This window comes from Synchiropus splendidus, chromosome 11 (genome assembly GCF_027744825.2).
Source record: "Synchiropus splendidus isolate RoL2022-P1 chromosome 11, RoL_Sspl_1.0, whole genome shotgun sequence".
NCBI classification, from domain to species: Eukaryota; Metazoa; Chordata; class Actinopteri; order Syngnathiformes; family Callionymidae; genus Synchiropus; species Synchiropus splendidus.
The window spans coordinates 21,813,887-21,838,937 of record NC_071344.1 but is presented as its reverse complement, the minus strand read 5'-3'; the positions used below and the strand labels follow the sequence as shown (position 1 = coordinate 21,838,937).

The following is a 25,051-nucleotide window of genomic DNA, read 5'->3' as shown; positions in this document are numbered from 1 at the left end:
GTGGCAACATGTATTTGTATAGCTGGTGATTCCTTTGGGTAGCATCAAAGCCACAGTCCTGATTGAAAACATCTTGGCTTCATTTGAAATGGAGGAAATCCTCTATGAGCTCCGGGATCACTCAGCAGGTCTCAACTGTGGAATCTGGGACTACTCTGCATCCATTGTCAACAAGTTTGGTGAGTCTGGCATACATATTTTTTTTCAAGGGCTGTCAATAGAGTATTCTTTACAATGTCCTTACAACATTTGTTTACTTTGAAGTTGATCTGACATTTCTTCCTTCATTTCTGATGTAATCAGCGAGAGAATCAGAAGGAGCGGAATCAGTCATCCAGGCTGATGCAATCATACAGCGTATTTGGCTTGCTGGCCTGAAGCTGGTCCCAAAGCTGAGGTTTAACACTTCGGGGTTGAACTACAACTGTCCCTCTCTGATGTGTAGCAGCTCTTACCCTGTGGAGGGCAGACCAAGCTGATTGCCGCCACCGTCTTCCGCGGGTCAAACCTCAAGGTGGCATAGTGATCTGGTGAGGGCGTGAAGCCGCTCCTGGCACCGACAAAGTCACAACAACCTTTGTCTGAGATGCAGACCCCTTAACAGACTCACGTAGTGTAGGTTGCTCACTCCATGGACCTTGGGGCAACTGTGTGCTCAAGTTGACCAATTGACAGTTCAGCAACTGACTCGCTACTCTCAGCAGACACAAGTGAACAATTAGTGGAGTCAGAAAAAAAACATTTTTTTCTTAGGAAAGCCATGAACTCCAGCAAGACCTCTGTCGTTCATCCAGCCAGTCTTGGTTTCCCCGCACTCTTGCCATGCGGCCGATGTGATCCAGCAATAATCATGGCCATCGGGGTTTCTAGGTCGAGGTCGTCCTGGGCTGTATGTGACGCTTGAGTCCCCTTGCAGCTTTAGCTACTAATCTCTGACACTCGGCAAACTCCTCTATCTGGACCAAAGAGAAGGTTCGTCAGGGAGCCTTCAACAAGGCCTTTTTGCCCTTATCTAGCATGGAGGAATGAGACAGCCACAAACGATGGTGCCCCACCTGTGTCTCTCTTTGAATCCACCTTCCTAATATGGAGAGCGCCTCCAGGATTTTTGTCATCGATGTTTTCAATATCGTCTCTGTGGAGGAAAGCCATGTACAGGGTTTAAAATGATACCCAGCCTATTTCAGTGTCTCCCCACAATGCCCATGCACTCCCACTACTCTGTGTGTGCTCACCTTGCACATTCCCTCAACCCCAGCGTGGTACTTCTTGCACTCTGCGGTCCACACCCGCGCCAGGATAGATTGACAGTTCTATTGAAGCAAAATGTGTTTGTTTTTTGTGCATGATGCTCCATGCCCCATGTAATAGACTGCCCATGCCACCCCGCCTTGAAAACTAGAGAAGGAAACCATTCTTTTGATGCACTGAATCCTCTGTGTAACATTTTACGCTGAAGGCTGCCTTTTTCGTTAGTGTAGTACACAAAAGTCCACTCTGTCTATGTAATATGTCATGTGAGTGAGGATGGGTTGCCTCATCCCATCACCATACTTTGACACGAAGGCATCATTCAAATACAAAAACTCTGACATATCGGTTGATTTTTCCAAAATAAAAACAGAAAATGGATATCTTTTTGTAGTTTTACTTTGTTCCTAAGAATCTGCCATGTCCAGCCCACTGTATTGTACAGAAGGGAATTCTTAATCGTACTAAAGCCTGAATCTCTTGCCCTTCAAATATACCATTGGTGGATCTGTGTTATTCCTTATATTACCTTACCTACTTTGAGGTGAAAATGTGGTTTGGCAATTTACAGTCTGTGAAGACCCTCATCTTTTGACTTCCGAAAATGATTCCTCTGTTCTTTTTTGTGTTGTTGTTTTTTTAAATGCTGGATGGTTGCATTATTCCCGGGGCCTGTCCAGGTGCTGAAAACAGCATATGAAAATTCTGCTTTTCTGATGTGAGAAACTGTTGTCCAGGTAACAATCCAGCTTTCCTGCTGCCAGACAGAAGTAAATATGTCAATATGCAGAAGCATTTCCTGCGTAGCTACATGGACCTGTTGGTGCAGACTAGTCACCGCAGGGGGGCACTGGCCACAGGAGGCATGGTTGCCCAATTGCTGCCCCAGGACCCTTACAGTGAGGCCTACAAGACAGTAATAGACATGGTCACCAGGTAGGTCCTATGGAACTGAACAACATAGTTGAAAATGTAGCATTAATCACAACACACACTTATCATAGCTGACAACTCTTTGATGATGAAAATAATTAAAATTCAACTTTGTCCTGCTAATTTTTAAAGGCTGTTGGTGAGGCAGGTATCTGTCACCTAGCTTACCTGATTGCTTACCTTCACCACCCTGTCTACCGTGTTATAAACCACAAAATTGGATGAGTATGGATATCGCGGCATGATCCCATTAATCCCATTTCTATTTCCTGCTGCTGTGTGTGTATAGACAGAAGATGCAAGAGATCCAGGCCGGTGTGGACGGTTTCATTGTGTACGACTTGAATCTGATCGAACCCATGCAGAAGGTAAGCGGCAGTAATTATCTGCAGGTGTGTCTAGAGAAAAGACTTAAGACACATCACTTATTCTTTTATTTAAATTTATTTTAATTCAGACTGTGTTGGCAGAAAATGCTTACATATAATACAAAAAATATGTAACCTTAGTGAATGATGTTTCACTGCATTTGGAGTTGTGTCAGTGGAGGATTGCACTCATTTTTGACAGCAAAAATCTTGACAGGCTAAAGAGTCCTTGACATCATCTTTAGATTGGTCCAACATGGTTTTATGTACTATTTGAAATAGTTTCCATGTTGAATGAAGCCACACCAAGGCCCTCGTGTATCAATACCTCCATAGGTATCGTACTGAAACTAGGCGGATGATTCAGAAAATCTGGATATATGAAAGCACACTCAAGAATCCACTCACATTGACATCTCAAAAATGAGCAGAGATATTTGCATACCTGACCTCTTCTTTTCTAAGGCCTCATTTAAAGATCTACATCATGTATAAATTACCCAAAGCGTCTGAGATTCCCCTGTCTTTCACGATCAGAAACTCCATAATAGATGGGAGAAAAAAATATTTAATGGAACACAAAATTACTTCCTAAAACATGACGATTCATAATATGGCACCTTATTTGTCTCTGTGCTTCAAAGTAATCATTTGAGGTTATATACGTACCAAGTGAAGGTTCTGTTGCTTCGAGTCAACTGCACACTACCATGCTTTATGTTGTATGTGGCATGTTGCCTACAGCGTCAAGCTGCAATGTGGAAGGCTATCTTCAGCATCACTCTGGGACACTAAACTAATGAATGACAGTGATTTATATATATATGTGCTTCCTCATCAGCTCTTCAAGCTTCACACCCTTGGTGACAACCAGCTTCATCAGCTTCGTCCAGACGTCAGGGTCACTGCTGATGACCTGCTTTCCATTCCATCGGTCAGTGAAGACACAGTAGACCACAGGAACCACACTTGGTCCATATACACAATTATAATCTGCATCTTCATCAACCTTAGCTAATCTCTTTTTGGCCACAACAACTCAAACTAGACATTCACCAGGGCAGCTAATGGTCTTTTATTCTGAAGCAGACATGACTAGAAGCTGGACGCTGGTGCTGACTGTTGCAGATGCAGGGCTATTGTGGTAAAAGTCAGTGGCCAGACAGATCTGAGGCCTCAGTTACAAACATTATGTAGGTAAGCACACTATCGTGTGCCTATATGCACAATTAAATCCAGCTTGATAAAAGTGTGCATATGCTCGTCCTCCACCGATTTATGTTCATAAATATCGACCTTGGTTTGTCCTTTACTGTACGAGATTCTCTTTTAAATGTCATCACTTATTATAAAAGTCAGCAAATACGGATTCGCGTAAACAAAAAATAGTGTCTTTAGTTATGGAGTCTTCGTTCATATAAGCACATGAGAATCACAATAAAAATTTACACGCAAAAGGAACAATCTCACCCGTTCCGGAGTGTAATGTGAGGATCTCATGGAATCTGGGAGGGAACCTCAACCAGCTTAATGGAGCAATGGCGCAAGGAGGAAAACTCGACTGGACCCATAATTGCAACATATTCCACAATCACAGACACTTTTAGAATACATACTGGGAAACCACATTCAAAGCAATGAACACAAAAAACCTTTGGTGTTGGTAAATATATTGTAAATATATATTTTTCTCTCACTGTGCACTCATTTATCTGTTTATTTCTTGGCGATGCTTGTCATAACCTATCCTAAGGTTGGTGAAGGCATGGCGAATGCGCTTCACCCCACATAAGTTATGCCCATGTAAGTTTGGAGTGTCACTTGCTGCTTCTGGAACCAAAGAACCATTCCACGTATGGCCGTCTTCCAGCCCATAGGATCTTTCATTCACTTTCTTCCTTATTGCTTATAGGAGTGTACAATTTAATTTTGAGATTGCCCTGTTAACATGGAAAGCCTTCCTCACATCCATGTAAGGTCTTGATGCATTTTGTAGAAGGCGGCAGTTGCACAGATTCTCTTTTAGACAGTGGGGTGGATTTACTTGCTGGGGCAATATTCACCTTTATGCACATCTTTCTGTTGATCATGAGTTCATATGGTGACAATCCTGTGGTGTTGTGTGGCATTTCGTGATATGTGAGCAGTAACTTTTGATGCTATTAGATGCCTTCTGCTCCATTTATGCTGAGAGGAGTGTTTCTATAAGAACGCAGTACCAATTAATTGAGGATAGTACAGGGATACTTTCCAATGTCTGATGTCTCTCACTACCAGGAATTCTGTAAACTTGCTTGATGTGAATTGTGTCTTATTATCATGAACAAGCCCCATATAATTCCCAAACCCAGAAAACACTGTAGACAGGAATGTGGTGATCGCTGTGCTGTTAATGGAATGTGTAAAAGCTACTTCCGGACATTCTGTGTAGTTGTCAATCAGTGTTACTGTGTAACAGCAATGACTATGTTGCACACTCGAACCACAACTGAACCCACAATGTCGATTCCCATGTTCTTTCACGGAACACGAGGGAACTGGGTGAAGTGGAGAAGCAAATATTTTATCATTTTTATCATTCTTCTGGCATGTCACCCTTGCTAATCTTCTCTACACTACCCGGCCACCAGTAGTAAGTCCCTTAGACACTATTTTTGGACACAGCGTTTGGACAATGCTTTTGTGGGTCTCATGTGCCAGATTCACCAGCTGTCTTCTTAGAGCCACATGGACCACTCGTCGTGGGGGCCTCTGTACTCCGTCAAGTCTTGGACCAAGAGTTTGTTCCTGACAGGAAAGTACAGTTGAAGTTGTGTAAGCTCTGACTTTGCTGTTCTGGGCCATACTTTTTCTATTTGTTCTCTTAGAGCTGTATGTTCTGGGCATGCACACTGAGTGACATTTTAGTTCTATCCCAAGCAGAGCTCCTAATTCAGACTCCATTACTGGGTTTTCATTTTCTTCAGAAGGGACGGGCAATCTGAATAGGCAGTCAGCAGCTTGCTTTTTTGTACCCGCACGTTACATCACATCATATGTGAAACACAGGATTTGGGCAGATCATCATTCAATATGCATTCCTGCGCACCCACTCCTATTGCAGTTTACAAGTGGTCAGGGCCGAGTGGTCTGTACATAGGGTGAAACATGTTCCCCATAGAAAGGTCCTCCACTTTTCAACAGCTTCTTTTTCCACTACTGAGTATTTCCATTTTCCACTACTGAGTATTTCCATTCAGCTGGTGAAGCATCTGGTGAAACAGGAGGCCGGGGGTCAAAAACTGCCAGTGCTGTGCTGTTTACAATGCGCACCTTCACGCTTTCAACGCTTGACTGTTCCGCTGTTGTCCTCTTGAATGCATCATCACATAAACAGTTAATAATGTTCTTGTGTATCTGTTCATTTGGAACTTGAACCTGCCTTTGTGTCGGGTATGCATCATGAGCCGTAACATCAACACCCTCATAGCTTCTTCCCCAGCATGAAAAAGAGAAAAAAAATCCTGTTTAGGATTTCCTCATGGATTAATTGAAAAGAGAACAAATGCACCATGAGGAGACAAAGTCAAAGATGCAAATATTTTAACAATTGTTTGAAAAGATGACAGAGAAAATATAATTACGCTACTTATGTATTTATTTTTGAAAATCAGTTTTGTTTACAATTTTTGTGTGCTTTTGTCTACAGTTGTGTTTTGATAGTTACTTGTGTGACTTGTTTATGTGTTACTGCACTGATCTTTATACATGTTAAATTGTAATTTTAACCTTTTTTAAAAAGTTTTCTACTAGTTGCAGTGTTATGTTATGTATTAATACACATCTTTATGTTGTGTGAATAATAAACAATTCAAATTACTGTGTTACATTTATTAGAATTTGATCATTCTTCACTGTTGCTTCTGCCACCATAGCATTCAGTCAGCAGGAACAATTAATGACCTAGCAAGTGTCAATGGGTGACCCATTTCTCAGTGGACGATTTTCACCCCTAGACCTTCACACTCGTAGTCAACAGCACGACTGAAAAACTTTCTGTAGAGATGTTCAGGAGTGATTGAAAACATCACAACCTGCGGCTACTACAAATAGATCACTAGGAAGGAAGTTGACTTGGCCTTTGGTGTCACTGCACATGCAATCTGTGATCTGTCTGTCCATTTTGTAACATCAGCAGTTGATTTCAAGAACAACTTCTCCTACTGTAACTGCAGGTGTTCTGGACCTGAAAACACTAGCAAAGTGTTCAATTTTGCAGCTGTTTCTACGAGTAACTTGTTGTTACTTGTTGTTATCTTCCTGCCAATGTACTGGCTATCACTCCTCTGTACATGTCCAAACCATTTTAATCTAGCCTCTCTGACTTTGTCTCTTGAACACCTGACATGTGCTGTCCCTCTGATGTACTGTTTCATGATCCTATCCATCCTGCTCACTCCCAGAGAGAACCTCATCTCTGCTACCTACAGCTCTGAGTCCTGTATTTTCCTCAGTACCACTGTTTCCAAACCATACAACATTGCTGGCCTCACCACCCTTTTGGACACTTTCCCTTTCAGCCTTGCCAACACCTTTTTGTCACACATAAAACCTGGCACTTTTCTCCAATGATTCCATCCTGCCTGCACCAACTTCTACACTTCTTTCTCACACGCTCCATCGCTCTGGGCAATTGAGCCTCAGTACTTCAAATCCCCCACCTTCTTTTTCTCTGCATCCTGTAACTTCACCTGTCCACTTGGGTCTCCCTCATTCACACACATGTATTCAGTCTTACTGAGGCTCGCCTTCATTCCTATCCTTTCTAAGACATACCTCCACCTCTGTAGCTTATCTTCCACTTGCTCCCTGCTCTCACCACTGATCGCAATGTCATCTTCAAACATCATGGTCCAAGAAGCGTCTTGTCTAACCTCATCTGTCAACCTGTCAATCACCATGGCAAAAATGAAGGGGCTCAGAGCTGAGCCTTGGTGCAGGCCCACATCCACCTTGAACTCATCTGTTACACCCGCAGCACACCTCACCACTGTCTTACACCTGGTATACATGTCCTGCACCACTCGAACGTACTGCTCTTCCACTCCAGACTTCCTCATAGAATACCACAACTCTTCTCTTGGCACTCTGTCATACACTTTCTCCAGGTCCACAAAGACACAATGGAGTTCCTTCTGACCTTCTCTCTACTTCTCCATGAACATCCTCAAAGCAAACACTGCATCGTTGGTGCTCTTTTTTTTGTCATGAAGCCAAACTGTTGCTCACATATGATAACTTCTGCCCTTAATCTACTTTCCACTACTCTTCACAACTTCACAACTTCATCGTATGGCTCATCAACTTTATCCCTCTATCGTCGCCACAACACTGGACATTTCTCTTGTTTTTGAAGATGGGCATCAGCGCACTCCTCCCCCATTCCTTAAGAATCCCCCCAGTCTCAAAGACCTTGTTAAATGTTCTAGTCAAAAAGTCTACTGCCACCTCTCCCGAACACTTGCACACCTCCACAGTTATATCAGGACCCACTGCCTTTCCACTCTTTATCCTCTTCAATGCCCTTCTTACTTCAGCCTTACTACTCTTTGCCATGTCCTGATCTACGATGATCACTCCTTCTACGTTTTGTCCTCTCTCATTTTCCTCATTCATCAGCACTTCAAAGTACTCTTTCCATCTCAGCAACACACAAAACACGTCTCTATCCTTGATCATCCTAACCTGCTGCACGTCCTTCCCATCTCTATCTCTCTGCCTTGCAATCCTGTACAAATCCGTCTCACCCTCCTTACAGTCTAACCTCACATCCAGGTCCTCGTAGGCCCTCTGTTTGGCCATTGACCCCACTATCTTGTGTTTATATACATATATCAACAACTTTGTGTCAAGGACAATGGAAAGTGTACAACAATCAGGAGACGGGAGTTGAAGTGTGGGAGAAGTTAGAATGATACACTAGGACAATGCTGCTCCTTCTCATGTCAAAACCAAGGCCAGTGCTGCTGTTACTTTCTTTCACTCCCTCTCTCCTCTTCCACCCATCTTTTCTCATCTTCCTCCTTCCCCTCCATCCTCTCCTCCTTTACTGTGAACGCTGCTTGTATTTTTTCATTGTGTTCATTGAGTTGAAGGCAACTATACAGGCGAATAACAGAGTGTCACCAGCTACGGGAGCAGGTGTAGAATAAAAAATGCTACGTTGACCATGTCAAGTTTATCAGACCTCTCATAGCACCGCCAGATAAGTCACTCGCGCAGCAGCGTGAAGCATTACAAGCTACATTGGTGGTAGAGGAATAGCTCACAATGGCAGAGAATGACAGACATCGGGATGAATGGAGTCTGAGAGGTAAAGGTGGGGAGTGTTTTGTGTGTGCGTGACCAGAGTTGTTCAGTGGCAGCTAATTAAAATATTAACTCGCAATATAGCATGTTGGGATGGCCATGTCTGAAACCCCTCTGCCCCCCACACACCCCCAAACATCATATCTACAGGACTCACATAGGTCACCTGTTTTGGTTACAAAATGGCGAATTTCGTCTAAAGGTGAGGGATTCTCATGTCTGGCCTGTGTATGAGTTAGACGGACTTTGTATGAATTAGACAGCTGTGTATGAGTAAGACGGGCTGTGTATCAACGTCGGATGACCGAATTAGACAGATTTTGCATCAGCCAATCAAAACCAGAGAGAAAACCAGAATCAGAACCAGAACAACAGTGTGTGTGTGTGTGTGTGTGTATATATATATATATATATATATATATATACATATATATATATATATATATATATATATATATATATATATATATATATATATATATATATATATATATATATATATATATATGTGTGTGTGGAAACCTCAAGATATAGAGGTTGAGGAGAACAGGATTCCATCGTTAAAGTCCAATGCTACCGGTCTGAAAGGAACACAACCACAACACAAGACCCGTTATAGTAGTGGAAAAATGATCAGAAAACATATCCACACCTTTATCAACTGGCACTTAAATACTTGCGCACAATCCTCATCTGTTCCCTGTGAATGAGTGTTTTCTAAGGCAGGGGAGCTGGTTTCCAAGAGGAGAAATCACCTTAGAGATAAAATGCTTCAAAAACTCCTGTTCCTCAATAAAAATATATGAATTAATACATTGTTTTTGCTGTTTTTTAATACGATTGAACAAAATTCCAGTCCACTTGCGAACCATCGACTCATTAATTTTAAATTCTCTCGCGGCGGCTCGATTCCCATGTTCCTCGGCGTAGTTGATAGCCTTCAGCTTAAACTGAGCTTCATATGCGTGTCTCTTTGCCATTTTCACGGTTGTTAAGACAGCAATGTTCTGCATTAAGCACATACCTGTTGTTTTATAAACAATACACGCCCAGTTCACGCCCACAAGTCCCCCTTTAACGCTCCCTGTTCTCAAACACGTCCGCCTCATGGTGGTCTCTAACACGTCCGCACACAGATTTGGCGCACTGGACGAAAGGGCGCACCACACATTTTGAAAAAAATCTAAGACGTTAATATGCGCCTTATAGTCGTGAAACCGACGTTGTTGTCTCTGACATTTTCGTTTGTGCATTGTTTTTTGTTCAATATGATGCAACTGAAACATAACTTTCTCATTTCATTATTTCGATCATGACACTCAGGAGGATGAAATGGACTGCTGCACTGCTGATCGGAGAAGACTTAACACTGTTCAGATGAAAACATTGAGAAAAGGCAACAGTGTAGTGTGTGAAAGAAACACAGTCCTCATTTATTACAGATAGATCAGCAAAGCGGACAGCACACATAGCTAAAAATGTTTTTTAATCAGCAATCTCAGAGTACAGTGGCCTCTAATGGACATAAGAAAGTTTCATATTATGATAGGTACATGAGCTTTATTGGTCAAGGATGAATATTGTAGATTCAAGTTCTTTAATACACATCACATTCAAATGTGTATTTGCACAGCTGGAGCAGTGTCCTGAGTTAAACTAGTGTGGCGCAACGGGACGGCTTATATCAGAAAAATAAATAAATAAATAAAATTTTAAAGATGAAAGCTCGCCTGATTAAACGTATTAAAACACAGTGGGAACATCATGTAATAATCATTGCCAAATGTATAAAATAACAGTCGGTGGTTTCAAAAGAACCTTAAAATTTTGTTTGGCCAGTCGATGCCAGCCAAGAAAGAAATGCATCGCTGCCACAGATGAGTCGCTAGGTGGCGCTGTAGGATGACTGCTGAATAATACTGGTTGCTCTGTTACTGACCTTCATATCCCGCTGCCTAAACAAGTGCTATTTTTGTGCTTTAAATTTTGTCTAATAAATATAATAATAATAAACAAAAATTCATTTGCAGTTTATTCATTTATTTTTAATGGCCGAGGAAAAAAACGCAAAGTGGGCTGACAAATGGCAATTGTAAAATGTTGAGTGAAAGTTGTGTTGTTGGGTCTCAGGTATAGAGGGAGAACAGTTACACTATTGAAATCGCGGAGGGCCAAATGAATCCTCGCCGCCTCCCAGTGGATAAATAAGGCATTGCAGCTAAGGCTGCTGAGAGGCGTTCCCCACTGACTATGTCACCCCAGGGGACTAAATAACTGCTGGGGGCCTGCAGGGGTCCATGAAAGGAGCAGTCAAGAACCAGTCGCAGACCTGTCATGGAGCCACCATGGAAAGCTGGGAATGTTAAAATGGGTACTAATTTATTCCTCGGTTTGCACCACTTGTAAACCTGCCCAGAGACATGACCCCGTTTTTAATTATCTACCAAAATGAAATCTCCATTGTGCAGCAAAGTGACAGTCAGTCTCTTGCAGGGAGGAGTCACGCTGGATGGATTGAAATACAACATTGCAGTTGGAGTTCTCTTTATTCAGGCCTGGCTGTCTGGTAAGCACCGACAGACAGAGCAGGTTCCACAAATCAAGATGACTTCAATGTCCATTCCCTTTCAGGTAAAGGGCATTTTATATATCAAGGAAAAGTGGAAGACTCAGCTACTGCAGAGATTTCAAGATCTCAGGTTAGTGTTACATCAATCATCTTGGAAAAATCAGTCCCACATGCTAGTAGTGCATCACTTGCTGAGCTCTCATCCAAACTGACGAAATAGGGCCAACCTCAAATTAAGTTTAACTTAAGGTCTTCACAGTCCTCATTTATTTCGGATCGATCAGCAAAGCGGACAGCACACATCGCTGATTGAAGACCATTTTTTAGCGATGTGCGGCCTATAATGGACATAATGAAGTTCCATATTATGATGGATACATTAACTTTGTCGGTCAGTCTGAGTAAGGATGAATATAGTAGCTTCAAGTTCTTTCATGCACAACACCTTCAAATGTATATTTTCACTTTCACATATTTTCATTATTGAGCTGGAGCAGTGTCATGGGTTTTTGCCATAATAAACTGGCATGGCGCAATGTCACAGTTTAAATGAGAGCCATGCCATCAGAAAAAAACAATATTTTTAAAGATGAGAGCTCACCTGATCAAATGTATTAAAATGAAGTGGAAACATCAAAACAACCAGGTAACACATGACGCATCATGGGGGTGGACTTGAACATGGCAGTTTCCGCCGTTATTTGCGGAAAAATCCAGAAAGAAACATCATAATGACTGAAGTTCGCTATCCCGCTGGACATATGAAGAGGCAGACTATGTGAGTACGACTTGGATTGGTAACATTAACCCCTCTGTTTCACTATCACTTCTTGATTGGCTCTGCCACAGTTTCAAAATATTCTGGTGGAATCCCTGGTGTGAGTTTATTTCATATACTGAAAGTGAAGATTGCTCTAACATGAGATTAGATTTGATTCGACCTCCATTATTGGTCCCACAGGGTGGAAATTCAACATGTCACAGCAACCAATGACAACAAAGACACTGCAAGACATTAAAGGTACACATAAACATCAAAGACATCCACAAAGCATCAGCAAAAACAAAAAAAGTGAAGACACAAGAAATCAAACAACACAAGTTATTAACACCATAACAACAACAAAATCAAATCGACCCCGGCTCGTCCTGCAATGTATTGTATTCCGCATGGACAGCTTACCTGTGGACCGGGAAGGAACACGTAGGGAATGGGGAAGAATCTGTAACACAAGAAGAGGCTGATTAGAAATCACAAGCCTACAAACTGGGAGAACAGAAGAGACACTCAGAGTTAAGCTCGATGAGGTGGCAATGAAACAGAAAGCGCTCGGTGGCGGTGGCTATTCACACTCGCACCACGCGAGGAGTAAACTTAAACTGATCTATTTATAACTGAAAAGTGAGACTTAAGCGGCTCACAATGTGGGCTGGATTGGACAGTAACGGGTAAACGAAGTAGCGAGGATTAACCGGAGAAAAAAGGCGGCGACTGAATATGGATTCAACGCGGAGGGAATTTTGAAAAGTCAAGGGTTCAAAAGTACAATCACGGAAGTCTTGAGAGGATTACCTGTGTGGAGAGTCGAAAATCTACCAACTGGCAAAACGTAGCTGGCGATGGGAGGAATATATCCACGGGAGGACTGATGAGATGAATGAATGCCAGCTGCGTTTTGCCTGTAAGGTGGGATAGTGGAAGGGAAACGGAAACGAGAGAGTAACAAAATAAAAGCACGAGCACGCAGAGAGAATACACCTTCACCTTCTTCTACCACTTATCCGGGGTCGGGTCATGGAGGCAGCATTCGGAGCAGGGAAGCCCAAACTTCCCGGTCCGCACAAACCTCCTCCAGCTCCTCCCGGGGGATCCCGAGGCGTTCCCAGGCCAGATGGGAGACATAATCTCTCCAGCGAGTCCTGGGTCTTACCCGGGGTCTCCTCCCGGTAGGACATGCCCGGAACACCTCCCGAGGGAGGCGTCCAGGGGGCATCCGGATCAGATGCTCGAGCCACGTCAGCTGGTTCCTCTCGATGTGGAGGAGCAGCGGCTCCACCCCGAGCTCCTCCCAGATGACCGAACTCCTCACCCTATCTCTAAGGGTGCGCCCAGCCACCCTGCGGAGGAAACTCATCTCAGCCGCTTTTATCCGCTACCTCATCCTTTCGGTCATTACCCAAAGCTCGTGACCATAGGTGAGGGCGGGAGCGTAGATCAATCGATAAATCAAGAGCTTCGTCTTGTGACTCAGCTCCCTCTTCACCACGACGGTCCGATACAGCGACCGCATCACTGCTGCCGCTGCACCAACTCGTCTATCAATCTCACGCTCTCCTTTTCCCTCACTCGAGAACAAGACCCCGAGATACTTAAGCTCCACCACTTGGGGCAAGAACTCTCCACCGACTGGAGAGAGCAAACCACCTTATTCCGGTCGAGAACCATGGCCTCAGACTTGGAGGCGCTGATCCCCATCCCGGCCGCTTCACACTCAGCTGCAAACCGCCCCAGTGCATGCTGAAGGTCCCGGTCCCATGAGGCCAGCAGAACAACATCATCCGCAAATAGCAGAGATGAAATTCTGTGGTTCCCGAACCGGATCCCCTCCGACCCCTGGCTACGCCTAGAAATTCTGTCCATAAAAGTAATGAACAGAACCGGTGACAAAGAGCAGCCCTGGCGGAGACCAACACGCACCGGGAACAGGTCTGATTTACTGCAGGCAATGTGAACCATGCTCCTGCTCCGGTCATACAGGGACCAGACAGCCCCGAGCAGAGGGCCCCGTAGCACCCCCCACAGGACATCGCGAGGAACACGCCTTCTCCAAATCCACAAATATGTGGACTGGCTGGGCAAACTCCCATGAACCCTCGAGCACCCGATGGAGGGTATAGAGCTGGTCCAGTGTTCCACGACCGGGACGAAAACCACACTGTTCCTCCTGGATCTGAGGTTCGACTATTGGCCGAAGTCTCCTCTCTAGTACCCTGGAATAGACCTTTCCAGGGAGGCTGAGGAGTGTGATCCCCCTGTAGTTGGAACACACCCTCCGGTCCCCCTTCTTAAACAGGGGGACCACCACCCTGGTCTGCCAATCCAGAGGCACTGTCCTTGACTGCCACGCAATGTTGCAGAGACGTGTCAGCCATGACAGCCCTACAACATCCAGGGATTTCAGATACTCAGGACGGATCTCATCCACCCCTGGGGCCCTACCACAGAGGAGCTTACGAACAACCTCTGTGACTTTGGCCCGGGTGGTGAGAGAGTCGTCTGAGCCCTCTGTCCCCGCTTCCTGAATGGAAGACGTGACGGCGGGATTGAGGAGACCCTCGAAATATTCTTTCCACTGCCCGACAACATCACCAGTCAAGGTCAGCAGTCTCCCCCTCGCACTGTAAACGGTACTGGTGAAGCACTGCTTCCCCCCTCTGAGGCGACCAACGGTTTGCCAGAATTTCTTCGAGGCTGACCAATAGTCCTCGTCCATGGCCTGTCCGAACTCCTCCCAGACCCGAGTTTTTGCCTCCAAGACTGCACGGGAAGCGGCGCGTTTGGCCTGCCGGTACACATCTGCTGCCTCAGGAGTCCCACAGGCCATCAAGACCCGATAGGACTCCTTCTTCAGCCTGACGGCATCCCTTACTTTCGGCGTCCACCACCGGGTTCGTGGATTGCCGCCACGACAGGCACCGGAGACCTTGCGACCGCAACTACGTGCAGCTGCACTGACAATGGAGGAGGAGAACATGGACCACTCAGACTCCATGTCACCTACCTCAGGATCAGGGAGAAACTCTCCCGGAGGTGGGAGTTAAAGACGCCACTGACAGCGGGTTCCGCCAGGCGTTCCCAGCAGACCCTCACAATACGTTTGGGCCTGCCCGGTCTGACCGGCTTCCTCCCCTGCCAGCGGATCACACTCACCACCAGGTGGTGATCGGTTGACAGCTCTGCCCCTCTTTTCACCGGAGTGTCCGAGACACGTGGCCGAAGGTCAGATGACACGATCACAAAGTCTATCATAGACCTCCGGCCAAGGGTGTCCTGGTGCCATGAACACTTATGGACACCCTTGTGCTCAAACATGGTGTTCGTTATGGACAAACTGTGGGTGGCACAGAAATCCAGTTGTAGAACACCGCTCAGGTTCAGATCAGGTAGGCCGTTCTTCCCAATCACGCCCCTCCAAGTCTTGCTGTCATTGCCTACATGGGCGTTGAAGTCTCCCAGTAGAACAATGCAGTCCCCGGTTGGGGCACTGTCAAGTACCCCTCCCAGTGACTCCAAGAAAGCCGGATAGCATGGCCCGTAAGCCGCGACGCCGTGAGACACCTGTCCCCAACCCGTAGGCATAGGGACGCGACCCTCTCGTTCACCGGGGTAAACCCCAACACAAAGCTGCAGAGCTGCGGGGCTATGAGCAAGCCTACGCCAGCCCGCTGCCTCTCCCCACGGACAACTCCAGAAAAGTAGAGGGTCCAGCCTTTCTCGAGAAGTTGGGTTCCAGAGCCCAGGCTGTGCGTGGAGGAGAGCCCGACTATATCTAGCCGGTACCTCTCAACCTCCTGAGCAAGCTCAGGCTTTTCCCCCCGAGCGAAGTGACATTCCATGTTCCAAGAGCACAGATAATGTCCACACGAACCAGGTCGTCCCCCGCCCTCGACTGCCACCTAGTTCTCTTTGCACCCGACCCCTATGACTCCGTCAGTGGGAGGTGGGTCCGCAGGAGGGACGGCCCATGTCGTTCATTTGGCCTGGGCCCGGCAGGGCCCCATGGGCATTTGAGCCCCAACCCCAGGCCTGGCTCCAGGGTGGGGACCCGGCTGCGCCATGCCGGGCGACGTCACAGTCCTTGTTGTTGTTGGGGATTTGGAACTGCTCTCAGTCTGACCCGTCACTTAGGACCTGTTTGCCATGGGAGACCCTACCAGGGGCATAACGCCCCCGACAACATAGCTCCTAGGATCATTTAAGGTACACAAACTCCCCCACCACGATAAGGTTGCAGTTCCAGGGGGAGGGAGAGAATACAAACAAAGCAAAAACAGATTAAAGTGCAGACATGACAATCTCAGACTTTCATGAACCAGCTGAGGAGGATAAAGGTAACGAATGCATCAGTTCCAGTCTTCCACCTTCTGAGTGGAATTACCCACATAGCTGTGGATGACATCCTGCCTAATTCCAGTGCCAAAAAGAGCCCCCACCCGAAGGTGCTAAACCGCTACAGGCCAGCTGCGCTGGCATCTCATTTGATGAAGACTCTGAAGAGACTCATCCTCACCCACCTGCGGCCACCAGGGGGCTCCTTGATGGACCCGCCGCAGTTCACCTACCAGACTGGCATCAGTGTGAGTGACGCCATTATGTAGCTCCTTCACACGGCCCTCTCTCACCAGCTGGGAGCACTGTGAGGATCGTGTTCCTTGAGTTACTTCTAACACCATCCGGCCCTCTTTGCTTGGGGACAAGCTTAGACATGCCAGTGCGGACCACCATCTCACAATCTGGAGAAGAGATTGTGTGTCAGACATGTTGCTTTATGACATGGGGGCACTGTAGAGCACGGTCCTGGCTCCTTTCCTCCTCACCCTCTAGACAGCTGACTTTGCCCACAACACCCCATCCTGCCACCTGCAGAAGTTCTTTGATGACTCTGCGATTGTTGGTCTCATTAAAGACAGTGATGACAAAGTGTACAGGGAGCTAACGCAGGACTTTGTGGACTGGTGCCTGAGAAACCACCTGCAGATCAATACAGATAAAACCAAGGAGCTGGTGGTTGACCCGTGCAGGTGCCAACACTGTCCACTGTTGAACGTCCTGGGCACTGATATCAAGAGGGTGACATCATACAAGTATCAGGATGTTCACCTGAAAAACAAACTGGACTGAACAAAAAACACGGCTGATCTTTAAAAAAAAAAAAAGCGCAAAGAAGGCTGTTCCTGATCAACAGGTTGAGGTCGTTTGGGGTGCAGGGAACGCTCCTGAGGACATTCTATGACTCTGTGGTGGCCTCAGCCATTTTCTATGGAGTTGTCTTCTGGGCGAGCAGCATTACGGACAGAGACTGAGAGGGGCTGGACAGACGAGGGGCAGCTCAGTTCAAGGCTGCTCTCTGGACTTGGTGAAGGAGGTTGGAGACAGGACAACTGTGGCCAAGCTGTCATTCATGATGGCCAACCTGTCTCAACCCCTCCAGGACACAGGTTGCACAACAGTAAAATGTGATGGGACTGACTGATGTCCATTGTTAATTGTCAATCATTTATGTATTTGTTATCTATTAATTTACATTCTTTGTTCAAATATGCAGTATGAGACAGCTTTGTATTTTTGTTGTATTTGATGTCTTAGAGGCTTTGTCTCAAGACAAAGTGAGTTTGACTCAAAAGTCTGACATGAAAACACAAGCAAACCGGGTTTTGTTCGCAAACTTGATCCCACCTGATCTTCTCACCACAGGCGACTTGGCACTAGATGCCAGAAACTGTGTGTACAGCATGACTAACAGCGTGATTAAATCAAGATGGTTCGTATGGCGTCGTTTGTTTCCTCTATCTTCATGTAAAACAAACATGATAACATTCATATTCACATGTTACACATGTTACAGCCATGGTGGAGATCCGAAATCAGTTAATATCTGAGTTGCAATGAAATAAAGTGGTCAAGCCGATGGTGGTAAACAGGTTGAGGCTTACAATGCCCAGTGTTGTCAGGCTAATCACCACATCCTTGAGATCTGCTTCGTTGTGGGTCACCAACCAGCTATTTTGTGCGTTGCGCCGTCAGCTGGAAAAAAAAAGGACTTCACTTGAGGTGCGAGGCTGCACAGCAGGGGGTGAATTGGACTCAGGCCACCCGAGACAAAATCTGCAGTGTGAAAAGCTCCTTAGTGTCTAGTGCTTGTTGCTGCCGTCACACATTGAATTTCTAGGACAGATAAAGGATATCTAATCTAATCGTATCTAATCACTGAACGCTGCGGTATATTTTTTGTATGTATTTTGGATGGCATTAACCGAAATATTCTGCAGGTGTGGACTGCAAATTAAACTCATGTAGAAATGATTGTAATGAGCGGCATCTTCATGTTGTCCATGTCAGGTTTGGCAGTGGATTCGTCACCGAACTCAGCTGGAGGGTGAGAGCAAGATTGTGAGCAGGCAGCTGGTTACAGAGCTTGCCCAGCAAGTGATGATGGAACTCCTCCCACTGCATGGATCAGACAGGTTAGGAATGAATTTTCCCTTTTTAAAATGTATATATACTGAACTACCCTCCCACACATGCATTAACAAAATGCTCTGGATGAGAGAGAATATACGCTGCTCAAAAGATTAAAGTGAACACTTAAACAACACAATGTAACTCCAAGTCAACCGCACTTCTGTGAAATCGAACTGTCCACTTAGGAAGCAACACTCATTGACAATCAATTTCACATTCTGTTGTGCTAATGGTATAGACAACAGGTGGAGATTATAGGCAATTGGCAAGACACACACATTAAAGGAGTGATTCTGCAGGTGGTGACCACAGACCACTTGTCATTTCTGATGGTTTGGTCACTTTTCAATGCTGCCTCCAGCATGACCGGTTTGCCAGTGGGTCAGTAATGGTGTGGGGTGGCATTTCTTTGGAGGGCTGCCCAGTCCTCCATGTGCTCGCCAGAGGTAGCCTGACCCCCATTTGGTACCGAGATGAGATCCTCAGACCCCTTGTGTGACCATTTGCTGGTGTGGTTGGCACTGGGTTCCTCCTAATGCAAGACAGTGCTAGACCTCATGTGGCTGGAGTGTGTCAGCAGTGACTGCAACATGAAGGCATTAATGTTATGGTCTATCCCGCCTGTTCCCCAGACCTGAATCCTGGGACATCATGTCTCACTCCAACCACCAACGCCAAGTTGCACCACAGACTGTCCTAGGACTGCACTCTTCTGGAGTTAGAAGTCTGATGTTTCTCCAGGGATCTGTTGGAGCCACTTCTCCAGTGTGGGGGTCACTGCCCCGAGTGCTCCGATCACCACAGGCACTACTGTTGTCTTCACCTTCCAGGATTTCTCTCGCTCTTCTTTGAGCCCCTGGTATTTCTCTGGTTTCTCGTGCTCCTTTTTCCTAATGTTGCCATCGCTCGGGATGGCTACATCTATCACAACGGCTTTCCTCTGCTGCTTATCTATGATCACAATGTCCGGTTGGTTGGCCATTACCATCTTATCGGTCTGTATCTGGAAGTCCCACAGGATCTTGTCTCGGTTCTCCATCACCTTGGGAGGTGTTTCCCATCTTGACCTGGGGGTCTCCAGTTTGTACTCTGCACAGATGTTTCTGTAAACTATACCGCCTACTTGGTTATGGCGTTCCAAGTATGCTTTTCCTGCCAGCGTCTTACACCCTGCTGTGAGGTGCTGGACCGTTTCAGGGCCCTTTTTGCACAGCCTGCACCTGGGATCTTGCCTGGTGTGGTAGATCTGAGCCTCTATTGCTCCAGGCCTATGCTCCAGGCCTGTTCCTGTGTCGCCATGATGAGTGCCTCTGTGCTGTCCTTCAGTCCAGCCCTCTCTAGCCATTGGTAGGATTTGTTCATGTCAGCCACTTCGGTTATCTGTCGATGGTACATCCCATGCAGGGTTTTTTCCTCCCATGATGGTTCCTCCAGTTCCTCCCTCTCTGTCAGTTTCCATTGTCTGAGACACTCACTAAGTGCTCCATCTCTGGTGGCCATCTTCCTGACATAGTCATGGAACTTGAATGTTTCGTCTATTTGGCTGCCGCTGCTTTCCTGGTAGCCTCTTCGTGGTTACCATTTGCCTGTGGTCTGCCAAGGTATTTGTAGCTCTCCTCCACATCTGCAATTTTGCCTTCTGGGAGTGTAATTCCTTCCGTATGGATGGCCTTCCGTCTTTTCATCACCATTCGACCGCACTTCTCCAACCCGAATGACATTCCGATGTCACTGCTGTAGATCCTGGTAGTGTAGATCAGTGAGTGGATGTCTCGCTCACTCTTAGCGTACAGCTTGATGTCATCCATGTTGAGGAGGTGACTAATGGTGATCTCATTTCGGAGTCAGTATCCGTAGCCAGTCTTGTTGATGATTTGGCTGAGGGGGTTCAGGCCTATACAGAACAGCAGTGGGGAGAGAGAGAGCATCTCCTTGGTGTATGCCACATTTGATGGACACTTGTGCAATTGGCTCGAAGTTGGCCTCAAGGGTGGTATTCCATTGCCTCATCGAGTTTGCAATGAAGGCCCTCAGAGTCTAGTTAATCTTGTACAGTCTCAGACATTCCAGGATCCATTAGTGTGGCATTGAGTCATAGGTTTTCTTGTAATCAATCCAGGAAGTGCACAGGTTGGTCTGTCTGGTACTACAGTCTTGAGCGACTGACCTGTCGACCAGTAGCTGGTGTTTTGCTCCCTTGGTGTCCTTAGCAATGCCCTTCTGTGTCACTGTCATGTATTGATCCATGTGCCCACTTATCTTAGCCGCAATGATGCCTGACAGGAGTTTCCATGTTGTGGAGAGGCAGGTGATTGGCCGACAGTTGGATGAGATTGTTCCCTTCTGAGGATCTTTCTGAATCAGGACTGTACGGCCCTTGGTCAGCCATCCTGGGGGGTGGTCCCATCTCTCAGCAGGTGGTTCATTTGTACTGTTAAGCGCTCATGAAGTGAGGTCAGCCTCTTTAGCCAGTAGGCGTGGATCATGTCCAGACCTGGTGCTGTCCAGTTCTTCATAAATGAGACTTTCTCTTGGATGTCTGCTATTGTGATGGTAACGGCGCCTTGTCCTGGGAGATTGGTATGGTCTGCTCTTAGACCTTTTAGCCAAGCAAGAAAGCCTTGGTGCAGTCCCACCTCCACCTTGAACTTCTCTGTTACACCTGCAGCACACCTCACCACTGTCTTACACCTGGTATACATGTCCTGCACAACTCGAACTTACTTCTCTGGCACTCCGGACCTCCTTATACAATACCACAACTCTTCTCTTGGTACTCTGTCATACGCCTTCTGCAGATCAACAAAGACACAATGAAGCTCCTTCTGACCTTCTCTATTCTTCTCAATGAACATCCTCAAAGCAAACACTGCATCTGTGGTGCTCATTTTTGGCATGCAGCCAAACTGTTGCGCACATTTGCTAACTTATGCCCTTAGTATAATTTTCACTACTCTTTCCCACAACTTCATTGTATGGCTCAACAACTTTATCCCATTATCCCTGGCACCAGCATGCTTCTCCTCCGTTCCTCAGGAATCTTGTTAAATGTTTTAGCCAAAAAGTCTACTGCCACATTTCCTAAACACTTCACACCTTCACAGGTATATCATCAGGACCCACTGCCTTTGCACCCTTCATCCTCTTCAATGCCCTTCCCACATTAGCCTTAATAATCTCTGCCACGTCCTGATCAACGATGGATACTCCTACTCTTTGTTCTCTCTCATTTTTCTCATTTATCAACTCTTCAGAGTAATCTTTCCATCTTCCCAACAGACTTCTGTCAAAACGTTTCCCTCTCTATCCTTGATCACTCTAACTTGCTGCAAGTCCTTCCCATCTGAATTTCTCTGCCTTGTGAACCTGTACAAATGTCTTTCACCCTTCTTACTGTCCAACCTGTCCAATGCTCCTCTCTCTTCCGCAACAAAGTGTTGACGACAGCCAATAGGCATACCCTCCTGCAGTTCTAATTAACTCCTGAAGGTCTCCTTCTCCTCAAGGTCACTCCCCACCTGTGGGGTATAAGCAATAACTACATTGAAGATGACTCCTTCAATTTCTTGAGACTGATCACTCTGTCCGATACTCGCTTCACTCGTTTCACTTCTAGGGCATTCCTCTTCCCATCTACACAATGATAAAACAGTTTAAACCCTGCTCCTAAGCCTCTAGCCTTGCTACCTTTCCACTTGGTCTCGTGAACACATAGAATATCCACCTTCGTCCTCTGCATCATGCCAGCCAACTCTCTAACTTTTCCTGTCATAATTTCCACTTTCAGGGTCCCTACACTTAATCCTAGTCTCTTGTCTTTCCTTTTCTCCCTCTGTCTATTAGCACGCTTCCCCCATCTCATTTTCTGTCTTTGACCTACAGTAGTCAAACTTCCATCAGCACCGTGCTGGTAAACAGCACTGATGGTGATTGTTGTTAACCCGGGCCTTGACCGATCCGGTATGAGATACATTTGTCTGATCTGCATCTTGTAGCTTGGCAAGTTTTTACATCAGATGCCGTTCCTGACACAACCCTATGCATTTATCAGGGCCTGGCACCAGCGTAAGAAGAAACTGGCTTGCCCTCCCTCACAGCCGCATTGTCTACGATGGTAAATTACCAACGTCTACTTCAGGAGATATATTGTCTACCTCAGGAGACACCTTGTTCACACACTCCAATTCTGGAGTCAACTTCTGGTGACTCTCAGCCGGGGCCTCAAACCCTCGGATGCAGAAACACTGTCGTTTATTTAGATCAAACAGGCGTTTCTAGCTGATGCTCTTATTTGTTTCCTTTGTTGCATCCTGTTTACTGGATGGATCTCCGTCTTCTTGCAACCATTCTTTCACAATACTAACCTCACGCACACTTCCTTTCACTCCTCTGTCTGTAAGATACTGTTAGTAACATAACCAATTAAAGCATTATTGATTAATAATAAGTACTGTATTATATCCTCATCACTATGGTCCCAAAAAATCCAAAGGCACTCATTAGACATACGAATAAACAATTTATGTGCAAGTTGCAAGAGCATCTTCAATCACAAAATTTTTGTATCCAAATTGATTCAGCAGTTGAAAGCCAACGTCATTGGAGACATTTGCTTCAACACAACAGAGGAACTTGTAGCTGGACTAAATAACCAACGTCCAATTAATTTAAATGATTAAGTTAGGAAAGCACAGTGATCTACAATATGGATCCAGCAGTTTTTGGTTTACATTTTACTTTTGTAAAAAAAGTGTTTGAAAGAAAGACAAAAAAAAAGGCTTGTCTTAAATATTAAACTTGGCTTGACTGCTCTGTTGAGCAACGTAATTAATGGAATGTTGTCTAGATGGACCGTCTTTGCTAAATGTTTCTGGGATATCCCTGAAATATATACGTTTCACTGTCTGTCATGACTGACTGACTGTACCTGGATGGAAGATTATGCGTACATTAAAAATATATGTGAGTGTGAGTCAGAATAAAGTGTATGGATGTGAGAGGTCGAGATTGAATTCTGTCAATTCATTGTTATATGTTGCTTCCGATCACCAAAGATGTTTTGTATTGATGTGACTGAAACATCTGTTCTCATATCCCTCTTTTTTTTCCCCCAGTGCCGCACAGATGCTACAGACAGCAGCCAGCATGTTCCTTGAAGTGGTCCTGAGGAGAGATTTCCCAGAATTCTTGACCACTTACCTGTGTCAGGAGCACACATTTCTGCACTATCATATGGCAGTACAGGAGAAACAGGCTAAACTGTGATCATATCAAACCTAAGACCTATAATAAAACAGCATCTTCACTACTGACTGTGGATCACTCTGAAAAAAATACATTAAAATGAATGTTCTTACCATTGCTGTGATTATTTCAGAAAACCAGAGTACATTACTATCATCATCCCTGGAGTCCTGTCAGGGAGAGGTGTAATGGATGAGAAAAATCTCAAAACTGAACAGGACTGACGTGACACGGATCGTTTCAGGGCTTCATAAAAAAATAACTAACCCCCAAAAGCTGTCAAAAACAATATCAACTATAAATCAATGTCCAATGCCAGGGTTCAGCAACCTGATCTATCCCTGGGCCGGAGACGTCACCTTTATTCTTTTTTTTCACCAAATCTCACCAAACACAAACACATGTGCTTCACTGGCCAACCTTTAAATAAATTAAATACCAAGCTACGCAGGATATTTTGTCTTCTCATAAACTGAGAATCCTTGCAACACATCCTCACTTCCATGGTGTAATATATTGATGTTGGGAAAATTTACTGTTGTGTCCTATGCGTGACGCCGAAGGCATCTTGCAACTCCATAACTGTAGCCACATTTTGTCTAACGCCTTCATTGTCCCAAACAGCAGATATAGGGTCTGCATCCAGTGACATTGTGTGTGAGAGATTTATGTTTATGCATATGATCCTTGGTTTTTTCAATTTGACCCAGATTGTTCCGCCTCTCTCAGTGAAATCGAATGTGAGGTCTGATTCCGGAGGGAAATGCGATGTTTTAAAGTTATTAAGATCATTTGTTTAGTTTTGGTCACACTTTTAGCGAGAAATGAACTCTTTCATATTTCATATTATCTGTTGATTTATGTATATGATCCTTAGTTTTTCAATTTGATCCAGATTGTTCCGTGTCTCTCAATGAAATAGTTTGTGAAGCTCTCATCTAATTCCAGTTGAAACTGCGATATTTAAAAATAATCAAGTGCTTTAGTTTAGTTTTGCTCCCTGTGACAAATGGAGTTTTTATTATTTTCATATTATCCATTGGGTTATGTGTGTCATCCTAAAGTTTTAGCGGTAACTATGGATGGCATCGACAT

The 25,051-nt window shown here is 45.3% G+C and overlaps 1 protein-coding gene across 4 annotated transcripts in view; it reads left to right on the top strand.

Annotated features, from left to right (window-relative positions):
- ugl (ureidoglycolate lyase) overlaps window positions 1–24,632 on the top strand; it is a 56,588-nt gene extending 31,956 nt beyond the window's left edge. The window contains exons 9-16 of one of the 4 annotated variants that reach the window (XM_053878568.1): window positions 23–179; window positions 1,989–2,187; window positions 2,474–2,552; window positions 3,394–3,486; window positions 11,394–11,466; window positions 11,532–11,599; window positions 18,590–18,714; window positions 23,827–24,620. In XM_053878568.1, coding sequence (XP_053734543.1) covers window positions 23–179; window positions 1,989–2,187; window positions 2,474–2,552; window positions 3,394–3,486; window positions 11,394–11,466; window positions 11,532–11,599; window positions 18,590–18,714; window positions 23,827–23,977 — 945 coding nt within the window. In that variant the 3' untranslated portion in view covers window positions 23,978–24,620. Of the gene's footprint in view, window positions 1–22; window positions 180–1,988; window positions 2,188–2,473; window positions 2,553–3,393; window positions 3,487–11,393; window positions 11,467–11,531; window positions 12,491–18,589; window positions 18,715–23,826 lie in introns of those variants that run through there. The other 3 variants (XM_053878569.1, XR_008416044.1, XM_053878570.1) reach the window with 3 other exon arrangements.
- Window positions 24,633–25,051: the final 419 nt, after the last annotated feature.